The 20,655-nt window shown below is 52.1% G+C and overlaps 1 protein-coding gene across 3 annotated transcripts in view; it reads right to left on the bottom strand.

The window, feature by feature from the left end:
- LOC102460230 (butyrophilin subfamily 1 member A1-like) overlaps positions 1 to 11,389 on the bottom strand; it is a 31,728-nt gene extending 20,339 nt beyond the window's left edge. The window contains exons 1-4 of one of the 3 annotated variants that reach the window (XM_075914047.1): positions 11,261 to 11,389; positions 10,466 to 10,543; positions 6,768 to 6,884; positions 4,512 to 4,859 (exon numbers count right to left, since the gene is read on the bottom strand). In XM_075914047.1, the coding sequence (XP_075770162.1) occupies positions 4,512 to 4,859; positions 6,768 to 6,867 (448 nt within the window). In that variant the 5' untranslated portion in view covers positions 6,868 to 6,884; positions 10,466 to 10,543; positions 11,261 to 11,389. The remainder of the gene's footprint in view (positions 1 to 4,511; positions 4,860 to 6,767; positions 6,885 to 10,465; positions 10,544 to 11,260) is intronic. The other 2 variants (XM_075914048.1, XM_075914049.1) reach the window with 2 other exon arrangements.
- Positions 11,390 to 20,655: the final 9,266 nt, after the last annotated feature.

Raw genomic sequence — 20,655 nt, 5'->3', positions numbered from 1 at the left:
ACAACCTGGCTTTCTATATATAATGCTTCCGCAAAAATGTACAGACTGACATTATTCACAAATAACAAGCAACATCCAATCTCAGCTGTGCTGAACACTATGCCATCCAGAGTCTCAAAAACAACCCGGACATTGTAATCAAACCAGCTGACAAAGGGGATGCTGTGCTCATTATGAATAACTCCAACTATGACCAGGAGGCAACTAGACAACTTTCCAACACCACATTTTACAGGATTCCTCTGATCCTACTTCAGAATTCCAAAAGAAACTACGCTGTCTCCTTAAAAAATTCCCTACCTCTACTCAGGACCAAATCTACACAGACATACCTTCTGAACCCTGACCAGGATTGTTCTAGTGTGATGCTGTTGCAAAAAAAGCAAATATGATTCTAGGTTGTATCAACAGGTGTGTTGTAAGCAAAACTCGTGAAGTCATTCTGCCGCTCTACTCTGCACTAGTTAGGCCTCAGCTGGAGTACTGTGTCCAGTTCTGGGCGCCACATTTCAAGAAAGATGTGGAGAAATTGGAAAGGGTACAGAGAAGAGCGACAAGAATGATTAAAGGTTTAGAGAACATGACCTATGAAGCCAGGCTTCATGAACTGGGCTTGTTTAGTTTGGAAAAAAGAAGATTAAGGGGGGACATGATAGCGGCTTTCAAATATCTAAAAGGGTGTCACAAGGAGGAAGGAGAAAATTTGTTCCTCTTGGTTTCTGAGGACAGGACAAGGAGTAATGGGCTTAAAGTGCAGCAGGGGAGGTTTAGATTGGACATTAGGAAAAAATTCCTAACTGTCAGGGTGGTCAAATATTGGAATAAATTGCCAAGGGAGGTGGTGGAATCTCCCTCTCTGGAGATATTTAAGAACAGGTTAGATAGACATCTGTCAGGGATGGTGTAGACGGAGCTTGATCCTGCCTTGAGGGCGGGGGGCTGGACTCGATGACCTCTCGAGGTCCCTTCCAGTCCTATGATTCTATGATTCTATGATTCTATCTGCTTCCCAAAATCCATAAACCTGGACACCCTAGACGCCCCATCATCTCAGGTATCGGCACGCTCACTACTGGATTATCCAGCTATGTAGACTCTCTTCTCAAACCCTACGCAACCAACACTCCCAGCTATCTCAGAGATACTACTGACTTCCTGAGAAAACTACAAAACGTCGATAACCTCCCTGATAACGCCATCCTTGCTACCATGGATGTAGAAGCTCTCTACACCAACATCCCACATGAAGACAGATTACAAGCAATCAGAAACACTATCCCAGAGGATACCACTGCCAATCTAGTAGCAGACCTGTGTAACTTTGTTCTCACCCACAATTATTTCCAATTTGGGGACAACTTATACCTCCAGATCAGCATCACAGCCATGGATACCCGCATGGCCCCACAGTACGCTAACATCTTTATGGCTGACTTAGAACGTTTCCTCAGATCCCAACCCCTTTTACCCCTTCTCTACTTACACTATATCAATGACATCTTTATGATCTGGACCCATGGCCAAGAAACACTGGAGACATTCCACAGAGACTTTAACAACCTACACCCCACCATCAATCTCAGCCTGGACCATTCTATACGAGAGATCCATTTCCTGGACACCACAGTACAAATCACCAATGGTAAATTAGACATCACTCTCTACAGAAAACCCACTGACTCCTACAGTTACCTACATGCCTCCAGCTCCCATCCAGAACACACCACACGATCCATCGTCTATAGCCAAGCCCTTAGATACAATCGCATCTGCTCTAATCCCACTGACAGAGACCAGAAACTTCAGGATCTCTACCAAGCATTTTTAAACCTCAATTACCCACCCGGAGAAATAAAAAAACAAATTGAAAGAGCCAGACGAATATCCAGAAACCATCTACTTCAAGACAGACCCAGGAAAACCAACAATAGAACACCACTTATCACCTATAGCCCCCAACTTAAGCCCGTCCAATGCATTATTAATAAACTACAACCTATACTGGAACAGGATACTACACTCCGACAGGCTCTGGGAGACAGACCCATAATCTCCTATAGACAACCACCTAACCTCAGGATGATTCTTACCAACAGCCACAGGACATACCAACCCTGGAACTTTCCCTTGCAACAAACCCCAGTGCCAGCTTTGTCCATATATTTACTCTGCTGACGCCATTATTGGACCTAACCGTGCCAGTTACAAGATCAAGAACACATATTCCTGTTCATCCAGAAATATAATTTATGCCATCATGTGCCTAAAGTGTCTGTCTGCTATGTACACTGGACAAACGTCTCAGACACTTCGCCAAGGAATCAATGCCCACAAAACATACATAAAGACTCTCTCACAGAGAGAAAGCTGTTGCTTGCCATTTCAGCCAGACTGACCATTCCCTCAATGACCTTAAAACATGCATATTGCTTCAAAGAGACTAACTCCAAACTTCAACGAGAAGCTTCAGAATTGTCATTCATGCTTAAATTTGACACTTTATGTATGGGTTTAAACAAAGACTCTAATTATCTCACCCATTACAAAGATAGCTTCCCCAATTATCACCCCTATGTCAGTACCTCACAGACACTAACCTTCCCCCCTTGTCCCCACTCTGTTCTAAAATTTGATTTGTCAATTTCACATGCATTCATTTTTTTATTTGTATCACTTTGGTATATATGGTTGTACAGATTTTCTTCCACATATTGATCTGAGGAAGTGGGTCTGGCCCACGAAAGCTCATCACCTAATAAACCATCTTGTTAGTCTTTAAAGTGCTGCATAGTCCTGTCTTTTGTTTCAGCTAGACCAGACTAAGGGTATGTCTACACTACAAAGTTAATTCGAACTAACAGACGTTAATTCGAACTAACAGCCAACACCAGGAAAACTCGTATGCCCCCCTCCCGGCCCCGGACCCCTTAAAGGGGCACGGGCTGGCTACGGTGCACGTGCCAGGTGCAAGCCTGCCAGCACCCAGCCAGCAGACCCTGCACCTGGCACGGATCGAGCCACCCACCCGATGCCCCCCAGCCTTCCCCCTCTTCCGGGACCAGGCTGGCGGCTCCCGGGAGCTTGCCCGGGACCGCAAGAGGCGGGCACCCGCCTGGTCTAGTGCGGACATCGTGGACCTCGTCCACGACCTCCGCACTAGGCACAGGAAAGTGGCCGTCTAGGGCACGAGAGCTGCCAGCCTGGCCACCCAGGAGCAGGTGTGCATGAAAATCAAGGTGGTCCACTGAGACCCCCGACCCTGAGCCCTGAGCTTACAATGGCCGTACTGGGTCAGACCAAAGGTCCATCTAGCCCAGTAGCCTGTTTGCCAAGAGCAGCCAACCCTGGGGACCCTGGAGGGGATGGACCGAAGACAGTGACCAAGCCATTTGTCTCATGCCATCCCTCTCCAGCCTTCCACAAACTTCAGGCAGGGACACCACTCCTACCCCCTGGCTAATAGCACTCCATGGACCCAACCTCCATGACTTGATCTCACTTCCCTTTAAACTCTGTTCTAGTTGTAGCCTTCACAGCCTCCTGCAGCAAGGAGTTCCACAGGTTGACTCTTTGCTTTGTGAAGAACAACTTTCTGTTACTAGTTTGAAGCCTGCTACCCATTCCTTTCCTTTGGTGTCCTCTAGTCCTTCTATTATGGGAACTAATGAAGAACTTTTCTTTATGCACCCTCTCCACCCAACTCATGCTTTTATAGACCTCTATCCTATCCCCCCTCAGTCTCCTCTTTTCTAAACTGAAAAGTCCCAGTCTCTTTAGCTTCTCTTCATATGGGACCTCTTCCAAACCTCTGATCATTTTAGTTGCCCTCCCCTCTCCCACCTCCTTTTCCCAGTCTCCCCGAGTTTTGTTCAATAAAGAGAGATTCTATTTTTGAAAACACGGGAAGGGTAAGTGGAAGGAGGTGAGGGAGGAATGGGGTACGAGCCCCCGATGGGGAGGACTGGGCTGGCTCTGTGGGCTTCTGGGGGTGGAAGCTCTCCTGCAGCCCAATTGCCCCCTCTCCCCAGATGGCAGCCTGCGGCAAGTGCAGCCGGTCTGATGGCCAAGTGCTGTGATGTGCCCAGTGTGGGTACTCCGGGCACTCCAAGCCAGGACTGCTTTGCAAGCGGGGCACCCCTGAGAACTGTCTGTCCAGGGTGGGGGTCGGGTCCCTTTAAGCACAGCCCTCGGCTAGCCTGAGGCAGCAGCTCCACGCTCTAAGTCCTCATCTGATGCCCTGCCGGCACTGCTTCCGGCCATCCTTAACCCCGGCTCAGGGTCCACTTAATGTGGACATGCTAGTTCGAATTAGGAAAACGCTAATTCGAACTAGTTTTTTAGTCTGGATGCGTTAGTTCGAATTAGCTTAGTTCAAATTAACTAATTCGAACTAAATTAGTTCGAATTAGCGCTGTAGTGTAGACATACGCTAACACGGCTACATCTCTATCACAAGCTCCTTAAATCACTCAGCTCCATCCCTGAAGGCAATATAGAGCCAGGCTACTCACCTGCCACCTTTAGTTCGAGCAGGGCCTCCTCATAGTTGCTGCCATCCTGAACAAAACAGCTGTACTGCCCTTCGTCAGAGAGTCTGACGCGGGAAATTCTCAAGGCAACACTCCCACTGGGGAGACCGTCCCTCAGGAGCTCTGTCCTCCCCTGGTACTCTGGCATCTGCTGCCCGTACTCGTCCTTCCCAGCACTATAGCGATGCACGAACGGGGAGAGCTGGGACCGGAACCACGTCACCTCCATGTTCTCAGCGTTCTTCCGGGGGTTCAGGTGACAGAGTAACACGATCTCTCCATCCACGACGGCTGTGACCGGCTGGTCCGGGCCAAGCACTTTGAACTGAGCTATGCACCAGAAGACACGGAAAAGAAACACCGAGAGAAGAACCTATGTATGTGACACACACAAGACAAGCCCTGTTTTACTCACTGGCTGCGTCTAGATTGAAAAGATTTTACGCAAATACTTTTAACGGAAAAGTTTTTCTGTTAAAAGTATTTGTGCAAGAGAGCGTCTATACTGGTATGTGCCTTTGCGCAAAAGATGTGCTTTTGCACAAAAGCATCCGTGCCCAGTATAGACGCTCTCTTGCGCAAGAAAGCTCCAATGCAAGAAAGCTCCATTTTAGCCAGAGGGCTTTCTTGCGCAAGAAATGAGCATTCCTGTCTACACTGGCCCTCTTGCGCAAGTATTCTTGCGCAAGAGGGCTTATGCATGAGCGGGAGCATCAAAGTATTTGCACAAGAAGCACTGATTTTGTACATTACAAAGTCAGTGTTCTTGCGCAAATTCTCGCGGCCAGTGTAACCAGGCGGCAAGTTTTTGCGCAAAACTTGAAAGAAGGAATAAGGGATCTTCCAGAAAAGGGTTTATTTTCCGCAAGATCCCGTCTAGACTGGCGCTTTTCTCCGGCAAAACCCCGAGCCGGAAAAAAAGCAGCAGCCATGTTCATGCAAATGCCGCGGGGGATATTTAAATCCCCCACGGCATTTGCAATTCCGAAGTGTCTCATTAGCATCCCTTTTACAGAAAGGGGTGCCAATGTAAACAACATAGCTGGAATTGACAGAACCTTAAGCTGAATTTGGCGCAATCTTCACAGTGGGAGGCTGATAGGAGTAAATGCTCCCTTTTTAAGTCAGCTTCCCTCACTCCTCGCGACTGCCAGGGGAGGTGCTGTCAATGTTTGATTTAGCACAGGAGTGGGCAATAATTTTTGGTGGGGGGGAGAGGGGGCCACTCCAAGATTTTGATCAAGGGCTGCACTTTTCTGTGGAGAGGGTGTGGGGTCTAGGATGGAGGCTGGGGACAGAAAGGCACATGGGGTAAGGGACTAAGGTGCAGGAGAGGGTGTGGGGCCTGAGAGGGTGTTTGGGTGAAGGAGGGGGTTGTGACCTGGGGCAGAGGGTTTGGATGGTGACCTGGGGGAGGGCGTTGGGGGGAGGGAGGGGCAAGGTGCCAGAGGCCAGCTCTGGCTGGGTGGCGCTTACCTGAGCCAGCAGCCCTGCAGCACCCCCAAGGCAAGCTGGGCTCCCTTCTTGCTGCAGGCCATTCCCTCCACACTCAGCTCCAGGTGTGTGTGGGGGGGGAGAGGGGGTGGCAGTGGGGAGGGAGGAGGCTTGCTCTACCCCCAGCTCTCAGGCCAATCTCTCAGCTCTGATTGGCTGGCTGTTTCCAGCCAATAGGAGCTGAGAGATTGGCTGAGGTCAGTTCTTATTGGCTGGTTGTTTCTGGCTAATAGGAGCTGAGGGTTGGGAGCAGGAAGATCACACGAAGTTTCCCCCCTGCCTGCAGAGCAGAGAAAGATTCCTGTCTACACTGGCCCTCTTGCGCAAGTATTCTTGCGCAAGAGGGCTTATGCATGAGCGGGAGCATCAAAGTCAAGGGACTGCACTTTAAACCACTGGCAGCTGCGTGCCTGAGGGTCCCGGCAGAATGCTCCACAGGCCAGATCCGGTGGCTTGGTGGGCTGCATCCAGCCCCAGGGCCATATTTTGCCCAGCCCTGATTTAGCGGGTCTTGACTAGACCCACCAAATCGAATGCCAGAATATTGACTTCCGGTGCATAAATACGGGCATGGCCCAAGATCCTGCATCTGTTCTGTGCTTATGCTTACACACTGGGATTAGTTCCGTTGACTTCAATAGGCCTACACACAGTGTGCAAAATTAAGCCCATTTATAAAACACCGTAGGCTCGGGGGCCTAAATAAACCCTGTAGGAAGCAGCACACACAGTGAGGATTCCTACCTGGTTCCAACTTGTTAACATAAAAAGTTATAAAATAAAGACTAAAGCCAAGCAGAGGGGAGCTGAATCCGGAGCTGTCAGAGAACAAGAGCACCTTCATCTTCACTGAAACTTCTTCTAGAGACGGGGAGAGAAAAAACACAAAGCAACAAGTTAACTCAGGCGGGTTGGACTTGAGGACCTCCTGAGCTCTCTTCCAGCCCTAGGATTTAATGATTCTATGATTAACCTAGTAAGTTAGGATTATGAGAAGCTGGATCCTGGAGCTTGAGGAACAGAAGGTTACAGAGGACAAATTAAGTAAATAGAAGAAATTCATTGTTCAGTGAACTCATTTACATGAGAAATCATCCTGTACTTTATGGTTGAAACAAAGTCTACACAAAAAAAAGGCAGATCAGTCTAAAACTATATTAATTTCCCATCACCGAAAAAGGAAAAAACTCCCGTGAATATTAAGTAGGAGGAGGATTTAAAAAAAAAAAATCACTGAGAACTGGCTTAATTGTGATCTTCCACCCCCTGAAGTCAGTGGGAAAACTCATAGCTATTTTACTGGGGACAGGAAACTTAAGCCAGCTGAGTGTCTCACATTGCCTCCCTTAAATGCTGTGTGCAGGGATTAATCCTATTTGCAATTAGAATGATTTCCCTCCGGTTTTTGCCCAGGACAATCCTATAATCCACACCAGCATCTCTTTTTTTCTTTCCTAGCAGGAAACAAAGAGGCAGGAGAGTAAGCTGTGCAGGACGCGGAACAGGAGGAAAACCATTGGTGTGCGCACGGGGAGTGCCAGGTGTGCCCAGGCACACCCTAATGTTTCAAAGGGCCGCCCTGGTGCGCTGGGGAACGGACACTGCGCAGGGTTTGCCATGCATGCGTGGCTAAAACTGGCGGATCTTAGGACCCCACAGAAACAGGCGGCAGGGAGCAGAATCGTCACCCCCGCCTCTCCAGCAAGCGAGGTAAGTTTAAACCTCGGGCGGGAAGGCGGGGGGTGTGCCTGCCTCCGGGCGGGGGATGGGAGCAATGCAGCTGGGCTCGGGGTCGGGGGGCAGTGCGGCTGGGCTCGGGGGGCGGGTTGGGGGCGGGAGCAGCACAGCTGGCCTGGTCCGGAGTCTAGGGCAACGCGGCTGGCCCGGCCTAGCCTCGCCCGGTCCGGCTTGGGAAGGGGGGGTGGGTTGGGGGCAGCACAGCCGGGTCGGGGCAATGAGGCTGGCCTAGGGAGGAGTCGGGGGCAGCACGAGTTAATGTCACACACATTGGGTTAAAGGAATTGCAGGATACTTGCATGGGGGGGTGGCTTGGTGAGGGTTGAACTAATCCCTGTTGGTAAGAGGGCAGTGGGAAAAGTCCTTGGGGGGGGGGGGGGAGGCGGGGTCACATGACACCTTTTATTTCTGGTCATGTGTCCAAACTGCCCCAAAAGTATTACCCCCAGAGGCGTGGCTAATGGGGGGGGGGGGGTCAGAGTACATTTAAAAGAAATTCTTTGAGGGCACACTAATGAAACTAGCCAATTAGCCCGTCATAATACGGGATTTTCCCGTCTTCTCTCCTGAGCTCGCTCTCTCCCTACTGCCTCCCCCGCTCTCTCAGCTCTCCTCCGCCTCCGCCCTCTCTCTCCATCTCTTTCTCTTCTTCCCCTCCTGCCTCTCACTCTCCCTTTCTCTTCTCCTCCTGCCTCTCTCTCCCCTCCATCTCTCCCCGGCCCCCTTCCCTTTCCCTCCCGCTGTGGCACGTGGCTGAGTGCTGCCTGCTCAAGCCGGGCTGCCGGGCGGTAACGTACACGGCTCGGGGCCGTGTACATCACCCCCCTCCCTTGCCCTCCCACCCCAGGGGAGCCCAAACAGCCCCTTGTGCTGCTGGCGGCCTGGCTGAGGGGCACAGCACTCAGCCGAGTACCACAGCAGGAGGGGAAGGGGAGCGGTGATGTACGTGGCCCCGCCCCCTGGCCGTGTACATCACCGCCCCGCCCCCCTTCCTGTCCCACCGGGCCCACCTGAGCGGTGCTCAGCTGGGCCCCGCCGTGGGAGCAAGCAGTGGCAAGTGGCCCTTTGGGGTTTGGCTACAGCCAGTGGCTGCACCCCCCGCTCCCTCGCCAGGTCTGCTTCCCACCCCCCTCCTCCCGTCCAGCCCCACGGCCCCCGATCCTCCCCCCCAGCTCTGCTTCCCAACCCCTCTTCCTGCCGGCCAGCCCCACGGCCCCCCGGACACCTCCCCCCACCAGCACTGCTTTCCTCCCCCCTTTCTGTGGGCCCCCCCATCCTCTCCTACAGCCTCCGATCCCCCCCCCAGCTCTGCTTCCCACCCCCCTTCCGGCCAGCCCCTCCCTCCATGGCAGTTCGGCCAGCCCCACAGCCCCCCGGACGCCCCCCTCCTACCAGCGCTGCTTTCCTTCCCCCTTCCTTCAGCCCCCCTCATCCTCCCCTCCAGCCCCACAGCCCCCAATCCCCCCCCCAGCTCTGCTTTCCTCCCCCCTCCCTGCCAGCCCCGCCCCCTTCCCCTCCCTGCGTGGCACGCTGCGCCGCTCCCAGCTGTGCGGCGATCCCGCCGGGCTCCGGCGGGGGAGCAAGCGTCGGCAAGCCAACTCCCTCAGGTGCATTAGATCCAGCCCCATGGACTTGTGCTCGTCCAGCTTTTCTAAATAGTCCTCTTAACCTGTTCTTTCTCCACTGAGGGCTGCCCACCTCTTTCCCATATGGCGCTAAATGGGAAATTCTGCTTCCTGCCAAGTTCTGTGTGTGGGGGGGGGGGAGAAGATGCATGCAACCTGCCGGGGTCACCCCTTCTGATTAGCAACAAGAGCTCTGTGGGTAATGAGGGGTGAGCCTGAGCCCAGGGGGATCTTTCCTTACAGCCACTCACCCAAAGGTGCTCCTTTGCAAGACCCAAAACCACAGCAAACACTCCTCCCATCAGTAAGGGATTGCAGGAGCAGGCTCAGGACTGGAACTATTCCCAGTGGCTACGTCTACACTGGCATGATTTTCCGGAAATGCTTAAAACGGAACAGTTTCCTGTCATAAGTATTTCCGGAAAAAGCGCATCTACATTGGCAAGATGCTTTTCCGGAAAAGCACTTTTTCTGGAAAAGCGTCCGTGCCAATGTAGATGCGCTTTTCCGCAAAAAAGCCCCGATCGTCATTTTCGCAATCAGGGCTTTTTTGCGGAAAACACTACTGTGCTGTCTACACTGGCCCTTTTCCAGAACAGTTTTCTGGAAAAAGGACTTTTGCCCGAACAGGAGCAGCATAGTATTTCCGGAAAAGCGGCTGATTTCTTACAGTAGATCGTCAGTGCTTTTCCGGAAATTCAAGAGGCCAGTATAGACAGCTGGCAAGTTATTTCAGAAAAGCAGCTGATTTTCCGGAATAAGTGGCCAGTGTAGACACAGCCTGTAAGTGGAGGTGTAACTCACACACCTGCTGGGTGTGGTTCGCTGTCCCATCTAGCGGCACTTAGGTGAGCGAGTGACAGACAGAATGAATGAATGAATTTGCTCTGCCTTAGCTGCAAGCCAGCTGGCTTCTAGCTCAAGCAGTCGAGGCTCATGCACTAAGCCTCAGAAGTCCCAGGCTGGGGGCTCTATCAGATGCTTGCTCTCAGATTAAGGTGCAGTGGGTTTTGTTCAGCTGGGCGTGGCAGCTCTCCTGCACAGCAGCCAAGCTGCTGCTGGACAATTTAAAGCACCTACCTAATCAGACCTTCCTCTGCTAAAACGAACCGATTAATCCCGCCACAGCCAGCCGACAAGGAGCAGATGCATGGAGCGCTGACCAGGGAAAGAAATACAAATCCATGTTCAGAAAGCAACTGCCAATTTCAAATCCATAAATCATCTCTCCCCTTCCAGAGCAAAACCACGAGAAAGGGCAACATCAGTCCCACCTCCCTCACCAAAGTCCCCAGGGGCTGGTGTTTTCCTGCCTGGGCTTCCAAGGCCCCCAAATGGGGGTGGCTGGAAAAGTTGGCAAACCTAGTTATGCCCCTGATTAAATTCCCCCCGCCCCACACACACACTACAGATGTCAAACTGGTCTCTGAGCAAGTAGCTTCCTCCCACTGGCAACTTCGACCCACTCCCCTTATCTTGCTCCAGCAGCAGCGAGGAGGCGTTGCCTTTCCTGGAACAGCAGGGCCTGTAGTCAGGCGGGTTGCAGGGCTGCCAGGCCCAGCTGTGCCAGGTGCTGCTAGACAAGGCGCAATGGTGGCAGCGGTGGCATCCCTCGCCCACAGCATGAGCCCCCCACCGTGTGATCCAAGAGACAGGTGGTTGTGCATGTGGGGGAGGAAGGGCGGGGGGGTTTCTCTCTGCCCCCCCCAGTGGGAGGGAGTGACAAAGAGCTGCCCCAGAATGTCTCCTGCCCCCCCCCCCCCAAAAAACTCTCCACCCACCACCCTGCCCAGCAATTAATCAGCCCCTGACCCCTCCCAATCCCGCGACCCACAAGTTGCTGGGGCCCTCAGTTTTGCACCCTCCCATCCTCACCGCTGCTCCTGCCCGGGGCTGCGCAGGGAGGCGCAGGAACCAGCTGCTGCCCGCGCCCGGCTGGCGCGTAGCGAGCTGCGCCCTGTCCAGACTGCGCTAGTACAGGAGCCCTGCGGAACTGCGCATGCGCACTAGCCCTGTTGCTGCCTCTGCGCTGCCCGCTGCATGGAGAAGTTTCTGCTGCCTGGTTTTAAAAGGGGGGGGGGACAGGGAGGGGGGGGGGGACACACAGAGCAGGGGGGTGAAAATTAGCCGGGCGGGGGGGTGAAGTGGCTGCGGGCTGAGTTAGGATCGGAGCTGCGGCAAATTCAGGGAGGGACAGCTGGTAAATTCCCCAACACACACGGGGGGGGGGGCATGGGGGCTTCTTAAATTTGCTTAAACCTGTTTTTTTAATGATAATTCACGCCAATCAGAAGCCTTGAGCATGCTCAGTAGGGCTGCACATGCCCCCTGCGCTGCTCCCTTCCCTTACTTACCAATGTAGAAGTTTTTGCTGAGTACAGTTTACAAGGGGTTAACACCGTGGCAGAAGGGGGCTACAGAGAGGACATGAAGTCTCATCACATTTCTCACCTTCGTGTTGTCTGCTGCCCCTGACTCCCCGACTTGCCCGCCCGCCACTGTCACCCCTTTGCCTTGTCGCTTTGCTCCTTTGCAAATGTTCCTTCTGTTACCTGGTTTACTCTGTGCAATGCACGTCATTGAACGATGTGTTTTGTTTTACTAGCTACTGCTCAAAAACACTGGAGTCAATAGCAATTCTTTGCTACCTTTTATTCTTAGTGTTATAGCCCTGCCTTCTGGAGGGCATAATATCCATGCAGGCAGACTAATTAAAAACCTTCCCCCTGTCCCCCTCCCCACTTGAACCAAAGCAGATCAGCAGACAAGAAGACCCACCTAACCCCCTCCCCCTCCCAAAACTCCCCTAGCCTCATGCGCATCACTCCATTCCTATACAGAATGGAGAACAGAAAGTCCAACACCAGAACCGCACTGAACTCTGGGACACAGAAAGCAGGGAAGCACGGCCTGATGGAGCAAAATGCAGGACAATGTAGCACTTTAAAGACTAACAAGATGGTTTATTAGATGATGAGCTTTCGTGGGCCAGACCCACTTCCTCAGATCAAATAATGGAAGAAAGTAGTCACAACCATATATACCAAAGGATACAATTAAAAAAAATGAACAAATATGAAAAGGACAAATCACATTGCAGAACAGAAGGGGGATGCGGGGGGTGGGAAGGGGGAGGAAGGAAGGTAAGTGTCTGTGAATTGCTGATATTAAAGGTAGGGAGAGTGGGATGTTTGTGAGTTAATGGTATTACAGGTGATAATTGAGGAAACTGTCTTGGTAATGGGTGAGAAAGTTCAAAGTCTTGTTAAGTCCTTGTTGGTAAGTGTCGAATTTTAACATGAATGACAGTTCAGAGGATTCCCTTTCAAGTGCAGATGTAAAAGGTCTTTGTAGCAGAATGCAGGTGGCTAAGTCATTTAGAGAGTGTCCTTTCTGGTTAAAGTGGCAAGAAACTGTTTTCTCTTTGTGATCTTGTCTGATATCTGTTTTGTGGGCATTAATCCTTTGGCGAAGTGTCTGAGATGTTTGTCCAATGTACATAGCAGACGGCCTGATGGGAAATCCCTGTTCCAGATGCTAATGACCCCTCACCTGCCTAAGCCCAGATCACTAATTATCAGGCCAATTCTAGGAAAAAGTCCTCTAAGGGATCCAAAATACTGAGGCTGCTTAATTGAATTATAAGGCCCCTCTAAGGCAGGGATGGAGAGTGTAGGGCCCACAGGCTAGGATGCTCTTGCAAGTAGGAATAAGAGATCCTCCGGAAAAGGGCTTTATTCCGGAGGATCGCGCCAGTCTAGACGCTCTTTTCCGGCTTTTCCCCAAGCTGGGAAAAAAGCGGCGGCCATGTTTATTTAAATCCCGCGGGGGATATTTAAATCCCCCGCGCATTTCCCTATTCTGACTTGCCTGCTTTGCATGCCTCTTCTGGAGAAGGGGCCAGTCTAGACGTAGCCGTGGGGTTCCACGGGGTCTGGTTTGGGACCGGCTCTCACCCTGCTCCTGTACCCTATGTCCCAAACAGGCCCTGAATTTCCACCACCCCAAGCCCACTCCTGCACCCTAACATCCTGCCTAGACCCCTCCACCCCCACTCCAGCCTGCTCCCCAGTGGCCACCTACAGCTCACTGAACCCCTTGTTTTTTACCAAACCACAGAGCCAAGGGTACCACAAAATCTGTTATCAACCCTGAGCCCCAGAAGAGTGAATCTGGGAAGCACTTAGCCAGGAGTGGGGAACCTCAGGCCCAGGGTCTGGGTGTAGCCCCGGCTTGCCTAGATCCAGCCCCCAAGGCTCACGGTCTCCCCCCAGCATTGTGGAGCCTATGCTGGCACTCAAGCTGCCCCCTCCCCACCCCACCACAGGGCGGGGGCATGTTGTAAAGCAGGCTTTTTCTGTCCACGGCCTTCGCGTATAGCCCATCCTGCCACACAAGGCCCCTCACACAAAACCCAGATACTCAGAGGAGCATGGGCAGCACAATGCAGTTTTGTGAATGGAATTTGATCTTATAGGCATTCTGGGACTCACAGGTGCCAAAAAAAACAGGGAGGTGAGCATGACTAGATAGTGCTTACAGATAAGCCTCATTTGACCGTAGCTTGACCAGTCTTAGGGGCAAGGGAAAAAGTAAACATAGGGTAATAAAACATAATTGTCTAACACTAACTATGCCCCATCTGGTCCTGTCCACGAGGGCATCACGCATACATCACGAAAATTTCTATAGGGCAGTATTGTCATACTACCTCATCACTAGCCTATCAGGCCCTGCCAAATGCAGACCCTAGCATGGCACAGACACCGAAGTTTTGTATAAAAGACCCTCAATCCCTTTGTTCGACGGAGGTTCCGTGTATTGAGGGCACGTGTCTTTTTTTTGCCCGGCTAAAGGATTGATCACCCTGAGGCTGCCTCCCCACCCTTCGAGTCAAATATAGGGGTGCACGAGTCCTGAGCATGCTCCGAGTTCTAGTGTGTCTTTATGTTGTTATCGTTTCTGGATTTGTAAGTATTGCTTAAATTTATTAATTGGTGGTTTAGTTAATAGTTAAGCTGTATTAATTATATCCTATAATCCTGTGAAGTATAAGTAAGTCATATTAATTATATTGTATAGATAGTGTGATTTCGTGCTATGTGAAAGGGTTAAGCTTTAGCCCAGGTATTAGTGTTAGAAGAAAAACCTTTGAGTTGTCAACCTGTAACAGTAAAAAATCAATGACTAACTCCACCAGCTGTCCTAAAGTAACATTGGAGGGATTGGCTGTGGGTGGTTCTTTTATTATCATTATTTTGGCTTTGTTTTTTGTATTTTTCATTTGTATGCTACGTTGTCTTAGGAGAATTAGGGATAGTGATTTGATATAAGTGAATTGTAATCAAAGAATTGTAATCAGTTGGGTATAATTGTGCCCAAGCTTTTCTACGCTGTAAAAGTACTAAGCAATTGCTAGTTTAAACACCTACTTGTTAATTGCTGGTTTTGACCACTTAATAAATATCATTTGTTTCACCATCATCCAGTAGTTTTCACTGGGTAGTCGGCTTTAACCCTTGAGGCTCCCATCACATCACCGAACCAAGGTGTAACAACGGTAACCTATCCACATTGCCAAACTTGGGCATATCATGGGGGAAACCAAACGATGGCTCTGTATCTATGCAGAAGGTGAAATGCTTGTTTTTGAAAACATCTTGGAACCAAAAGCAAACTTTAGACATCAGCTGAAAATAATAAAGATTTTAAAAATAGATAATTTTTTCTGTGTGTCTGTGCCCTGGAAAGTCTCATCTATGCACCTCTCTGCCTTCCTTAGTGCCTCCAATTCAGCCACCCTGGTCTCCAAAGCCCATACAAGGCCCCTGAAGGCCAGGAGCTCCATGCACCTGTGTATAGGGCAGGTAATCAGACGTGCTATATTGGCTGCAATGAGTAGGCTAGTCTCCGCTCTTGGTGATGGGCTTCTTCCTGCAGTCTCATTGTATTCCTAGGGCTTATCCTTTTTGAAAAAAAAATTTTAATCAGGTTGCTTTGGTTTTATTTTAAAATAATAAATAATACCGTTAAGTGTTCAGTGTATCTAGCCCCTCTAAGGCTATGGCTACACTGCAGAGTTTTTGTGCAAAAACTTGTGGAGCATCCACACCTCAAGCGCGTTTTTGCGCAAGAACATGTACAGTGAATCGACAGAACAGAGGGGTTTTGCGGTGTAGGTATTCCTCTTTCTACGAGGAATAAGCCTTTTTACACAAGAGCTCTGGCGCAAAAAGGTGTGTGTGGATGGGAAACAGGGTTTTTTGCGCAAAAACAGCCTATCAAAAGAAGCACAGGTGCCCTGGTGGCCATTCTGTTAATGGCAATCAGAGCTTTCTTGCGAGTGAGCATCCATGCAGTCTGGACTCTCTCTTGCGCAAAAGCGCATCACTTTTGCTTAAGAAGTTTTTGCAGAAGATCTCTTCCACAAAAAGCTTCTTGCGCAAGAAGCCTCCAGTGTAGACGTAGCCTAGGGACACATCTACACTACACAGGAGAACTCGGGAGCCTGCTGCAATTGCAAATGTGAATTTCTGACATTTAAAAGGTAGTGTCATAAAATGTAAGGGCGATTGTGTTTGTGTGTGTGATTTAGTTCTTATCATTCCTAATGTGCTGCTGTAGCATCTGCAGCTTGACATAGATAATGAGTGTTATGTACTATATCCAAAACTGGTAAAAATCAAGTTATCAAAAACAAAATCAATGTTCAGGTAGAACCTCAGGTCCAGGACTCTCACGTGATGCTGGACTTGACAGCCCAAGCACAGATGTTGCCAGTAGCTGGGAGCAGAGACAGTTAAGCAGGGGTCTTACACTCAATTTACCTTGGAGCCAGTCCTCAACCCAAATCCCTGAACTCAAAGATAGCAAATTATTTGAGCTAAAGAGCCACCTGAAATCTACCATCTCATGATCACTGCTTCCCAGGTTGTCATCCACCTCTACTTCCCCTACTAGTTTCTCCCTGGTTGTGAGCGGCAGGTTAGGCTGCGCATGGCCCCGGTCGATTCCTTCAGCATTTGTACTAAGAAGTTATCCCCAGCATTCCCGAAAAACTTCCTGGATTGTCTGTGTACTGCTGTATTTGTCTTTCAATAGATGTCAGGGTGATTAAAGTCCCCCATGAGAACCAGGGCCTGCGATCTGGAAGCTTCTGTCAGTTGTCTGAAGAAAGTCTCGTCTCCCTCATTCACCTGATCTGGTGGTCTATAGAGGGTATGTCTACACTACAAAGTTCATTCGAACTAACAGCCGTTAGTTCAAATTAACTTTCATAGGTGCTACACAGGCAAACCGCTAGTTCGAACTTAATTCGAACTAGACGAGCGCTTAATTCGAAGTTGGTAAACCTCATTCTACAAGGACTAACGCCTAGTTCGAATTAAGGGCTGTGTAGCCACTTAATTCGAACTAGTGGGAGGCTAGCCCTTCCTAGCTTGCCCTGGTGGCCACTCTGGGCACAACCAGGGAAACTCGTCTGCCTCCCTCCCGGCCCCGGAGCCCTTAAAGGGGCACGGGCTGGCTACGGTGCCCGTGCCAGGAGCAAGCCTGCTAGCACCCAGCCAGCAGTCCCTGCACCTGGCACGGCATGAGCCAGCCATCCACTGGCACCCAGCCCTCTGCTTCTTCCCAGGACCGGGCTGGCGGCTCCCAGGAGCCTGCCCGGGGCCTCAAGAGGCAGGCGCCCGCCTGGTCTAGTGCGGATATCATGGACCTCGTCGAGGTTTGGGGGGAAGCCTCCAATGTCTACGACCTCCGCACTAGGCACAGGAAAGTGGTCGTCAAGGGCTCTTCTGTGGGGCCAGGGATGCAGCCTACTGGGAACCCAGCCCCAGCCAGGGCCCTGAGGCAGCCGAACGCTGCAGGGGAACAGCTGGCATAGGGGGTGGGGGCGGCCGCAGCAGCTCCTGTGCCAATAGGCTGGGAGGGGTCTGGCCCTGGGGGCACTAGAGAGGTGCTGCGGCCTTCCCAGGGCCCAGCTCCCACTGCCCCCCCTAGTTCCCGGGCCCTGTGTCTGACAGGCCCTTGCTCTTTTTGGACAGGAGGAGCCCGGCTACGATGACACGTCAGCTCCCCCCGTCTGAGCCTGGCACCAGGTGCCCGCGGCTCGGCAGGGGCTGCGCCAGGCCAGGCGACGGCTGCTGGGGAGGGAGCCGCCGGTGGGAGTCAGCGCCTTGGTCGGAGCTTTTCCTGCTCACGCCGGGACTGGAGTCACAGCCATGACCCGGCCCTTACTCACTGTAGCCATTGGGCTGCATTGCCCTGAGAAAAAGGGGCAATGTACTGATTACGGTCATTGGGCCACTGTGCCCTGCAACTCGGGGCAAGGTACCGATTCTGGCCATTGAGCCATACTGCCTTGAGAAAAAGAGGCAAGGAGCTGACTCTGGCCATTGGGCCACACTGCCCTGCAACTAGGGCCAAAGTACTGACTGTGCGCACTGGAAATCTTGAACTCACCTGGGGAGCAGGACTCAGGCTTAGGCCTCAGAACAAACCAGTGGGCTGGGCTGATCCCGCCTCCTCATCCGCACACTGGCGCTGCAGCATGGAGGGCAGCCCTGCAAACTCGTGATCTTCTCTGCCAGACGGGCTCTGCCAGAGGGAAGCTCGGAACCCGCAGGCTTTCTAGCGAGAGAAGCTGTCATCTCCTCAGAGCCAGGCGCGGGCTGGACCCAGCGGCCCGACGGTGACAATTCCAGCCCAGGGACGGGGCTTGTCGCTGCGCAGATTGAAGGCTGAACAGCCGGCCCAGCGGCCGGGGCCCTGTGAGGTCACACACGGGACAAGGGCTGTAGAGGAGGAAACCTGTCAGCCAGGCCAGAGATGCCAGATGGGGGCTGCACCTCACGGACCTGCTGAAGCCTTCAACAGACCAAGGGGCCTCCCCGTCGTGCTGCTTCCCCTGGGTTGCCGGCGCCTTCAGCCATGGCGCTCGGCGGAGAAGTCACAGCAAACCCGGCGCAGCACAGCCGTGCCCTGGCTGTTCGTTCCTGGCCAGGCTGTTCCCAGGGAGTCTCCCATCCAGTGCAGATCCCTACAGCAGGGGTGGAGAACCTCAGGTACAGGGGCCAGATGTAGCCCCGGCTTGCAGAGATCCGGTCCCTGAAGCTTGGGGGTCCCACTGCACTGGGGAACCCATGCTGGGGAGGGGAGGGGGGCCGTTTCTCGCTTGTATGCAGCCCCCCATTGATTTTTCTGTGGGTCAGTGGCCCCGACCCAACAAAGGTTGCCACCCCTGCTCTGTGGGGGGTAAAGGTCCCTGAGAACCTGACTAGGGCCCCACCCATTTCACAGCCAGGAGATGCGTGACAGGGGGTGGAGTCTGATCTCCCCACACGACAAGGAGCCTGGGGCGCCAGCTGCGAATCTGGCCAGGCTGGGATGGGACAGGAGTTGTCCTGCCCCGACACGGCCACGCTTGGTGGGGAGGTCAGAGCCACCCTGAGGGGCAGGGAGAAGTGAGGGTGGAACGGCTCTAGCCCTGCCCCGCGGGCTGCTGGGAAGTGAAAGAGACATTCTTGGGACGTCCCCACCCCACACAATCCTATCTCGGGTCATGTCCCACATGGTCAGAACGCTGTGAAATTTCCCACGGAAACACCCGAGAGCACGACACGGAGCAGCATGAAAGCTCCCTGGCTGTGACATGGGCGAGGGTGCAAGGGGTCGTGACGGGGCCCTAGTTTCGGCGTGTGCCGTGGAAGTTGTGGGAAATGCCCTGCCAGAAACTCTTGGCTCTGTTGGTTCTCAGGGTCACTGGGGAACCTCCTAGTGCAGCCTTTCTCCAAGTGGGGCTCCCAACTCAAAAGGGGGTCACAGGGCCAGGGTAGAGGCTTGTGAGCTGGGTTACTGGCCATCTGGGTTTTCCCAGCCACGACCTCTTCTTTGGGCCTCAAATCTTCCTCTGGGCAGATGTTTGGAAAGATTAAAAACTGTCGGATTTCTCCCGGCTTTCCCAGCTGAGTGGCTGGAGAGCAGCGGCCACTCTCTGGGCCCCCAGTTCAGACGGCACAGGAGGAAGGGAGTCATGGTGCGGTATCATCACCCTTCTTTCTGCGCCGCTGCTGGCAGTGGGGCTGCCTTTCCATCTGGGTGGTAGCAGAGCAGTGGCCGCTGGCCGGTCACCCAGCTCAGAAGTCAGCGCCAACCCGGGCCGCAGCACAGAGGGAAGGGGGCATGATATGGTCTTGCCACCTTCCCTTCTGCACTGCTGCAGGGTGTGTGGCTGCCTTCTGAGCTGGGTGGCCGGAGAGCAGTGGGTGCTGGCCTGGTACCTGTCATTCCACAGGGCCAGGGCCTAACTGGGTTGTAGATTCACTTCAACACAGTGCCGATTAGGGATAATGTACTTTATTGAGCTCACTACTCTACTGCTACTACACTTCCCAGGGTACGCTCGAGCAAGCGAAAGCACAACAGAACAATGGTTAAAGGAGGCGAAGGCTCTTTGGAACGCTCATGTCCCTTCAGGTCTGCGGGGAGTCCCGTTCCGGTTACCTTGTACCTGGCCACAGTGGACGTGGGTCCAGCATGGGGGAATCCCAGTCAGCCGGTTGGGACTTTCTACACTAATTCTACAGGGCTACGTCTAGACTGGCATGATTTTGCGGAAAAGTTTTTCTGCAAAAGCGCGTCTAGATTGGCTCTTTAACCATCGGGGCTTTTTTGTGCAAAACAGTTCTTCCCTGTCTACACTGGCCCTCTTGAGTTAGTATTCTTGAGCAAAGGCTTTTTCCCGAGCGGAAGCGTGAAAGTATTTGCGCAAGAAGCACTGATTTTGTACATTACAAAGTCAGTGCTCTTGCGCAAATTCAAGCGGCCAGTGTAGACAGCTGACAAGTTTTCGCGCAAAAGCAACTGCTTTGCTTGCCAGTCTAGGTGCACCCCAGGGCTACGTCTACACTGGCATGATTTTCCGGAAATGCTTTTAAAGGAAAAGTTTTCCGTTAAAAGCATTTTCGGAAAAAGCACGTCTAGATTGGCAGGATGCTTTTCCGCAAAAGCACTTTTTGTGGAAAAGCGTCCGTGCCAATGTAGACGCGCTTTTCCGCAAAAAAGCCCCGATCATCATTTTTGCAATCGGGGCTTTTTTGCGGAAAAGAAATCTCTGCTGTCTACACCGGTCCTTTTCCAGAACAGTTTTCTGGAAAAAGACTTTTGCCCGAACGGGAGCAGCATAGTTTCTCCGGAAAAGCACTGATGATTTTACAGGAGATCGTCAGTGCTTTTCCGGAAATTCAAGGGGCCAGTGTAGACAGCTGGCA

Source organism: Pelodiscus sinensis, chromosome 32 (assembly GCF_049634645.1).
Source record: "Pelodiscus sinensis isolate JC-2024 chromosome 32, ASM4963464v1, whole genome shotgun sequence".
Classification (NCBI taxonomy): Eukaryota; Metazoa; Chordata; order Testudines; family Trionychidae; genus Pelodiscus; species Pelodiscus sinensis.
The sequence above is the reverse complement of the archived record's forward strand: the minus strand, read 5'-3'. Positions and strand labels throughout refer to the sequence as shown.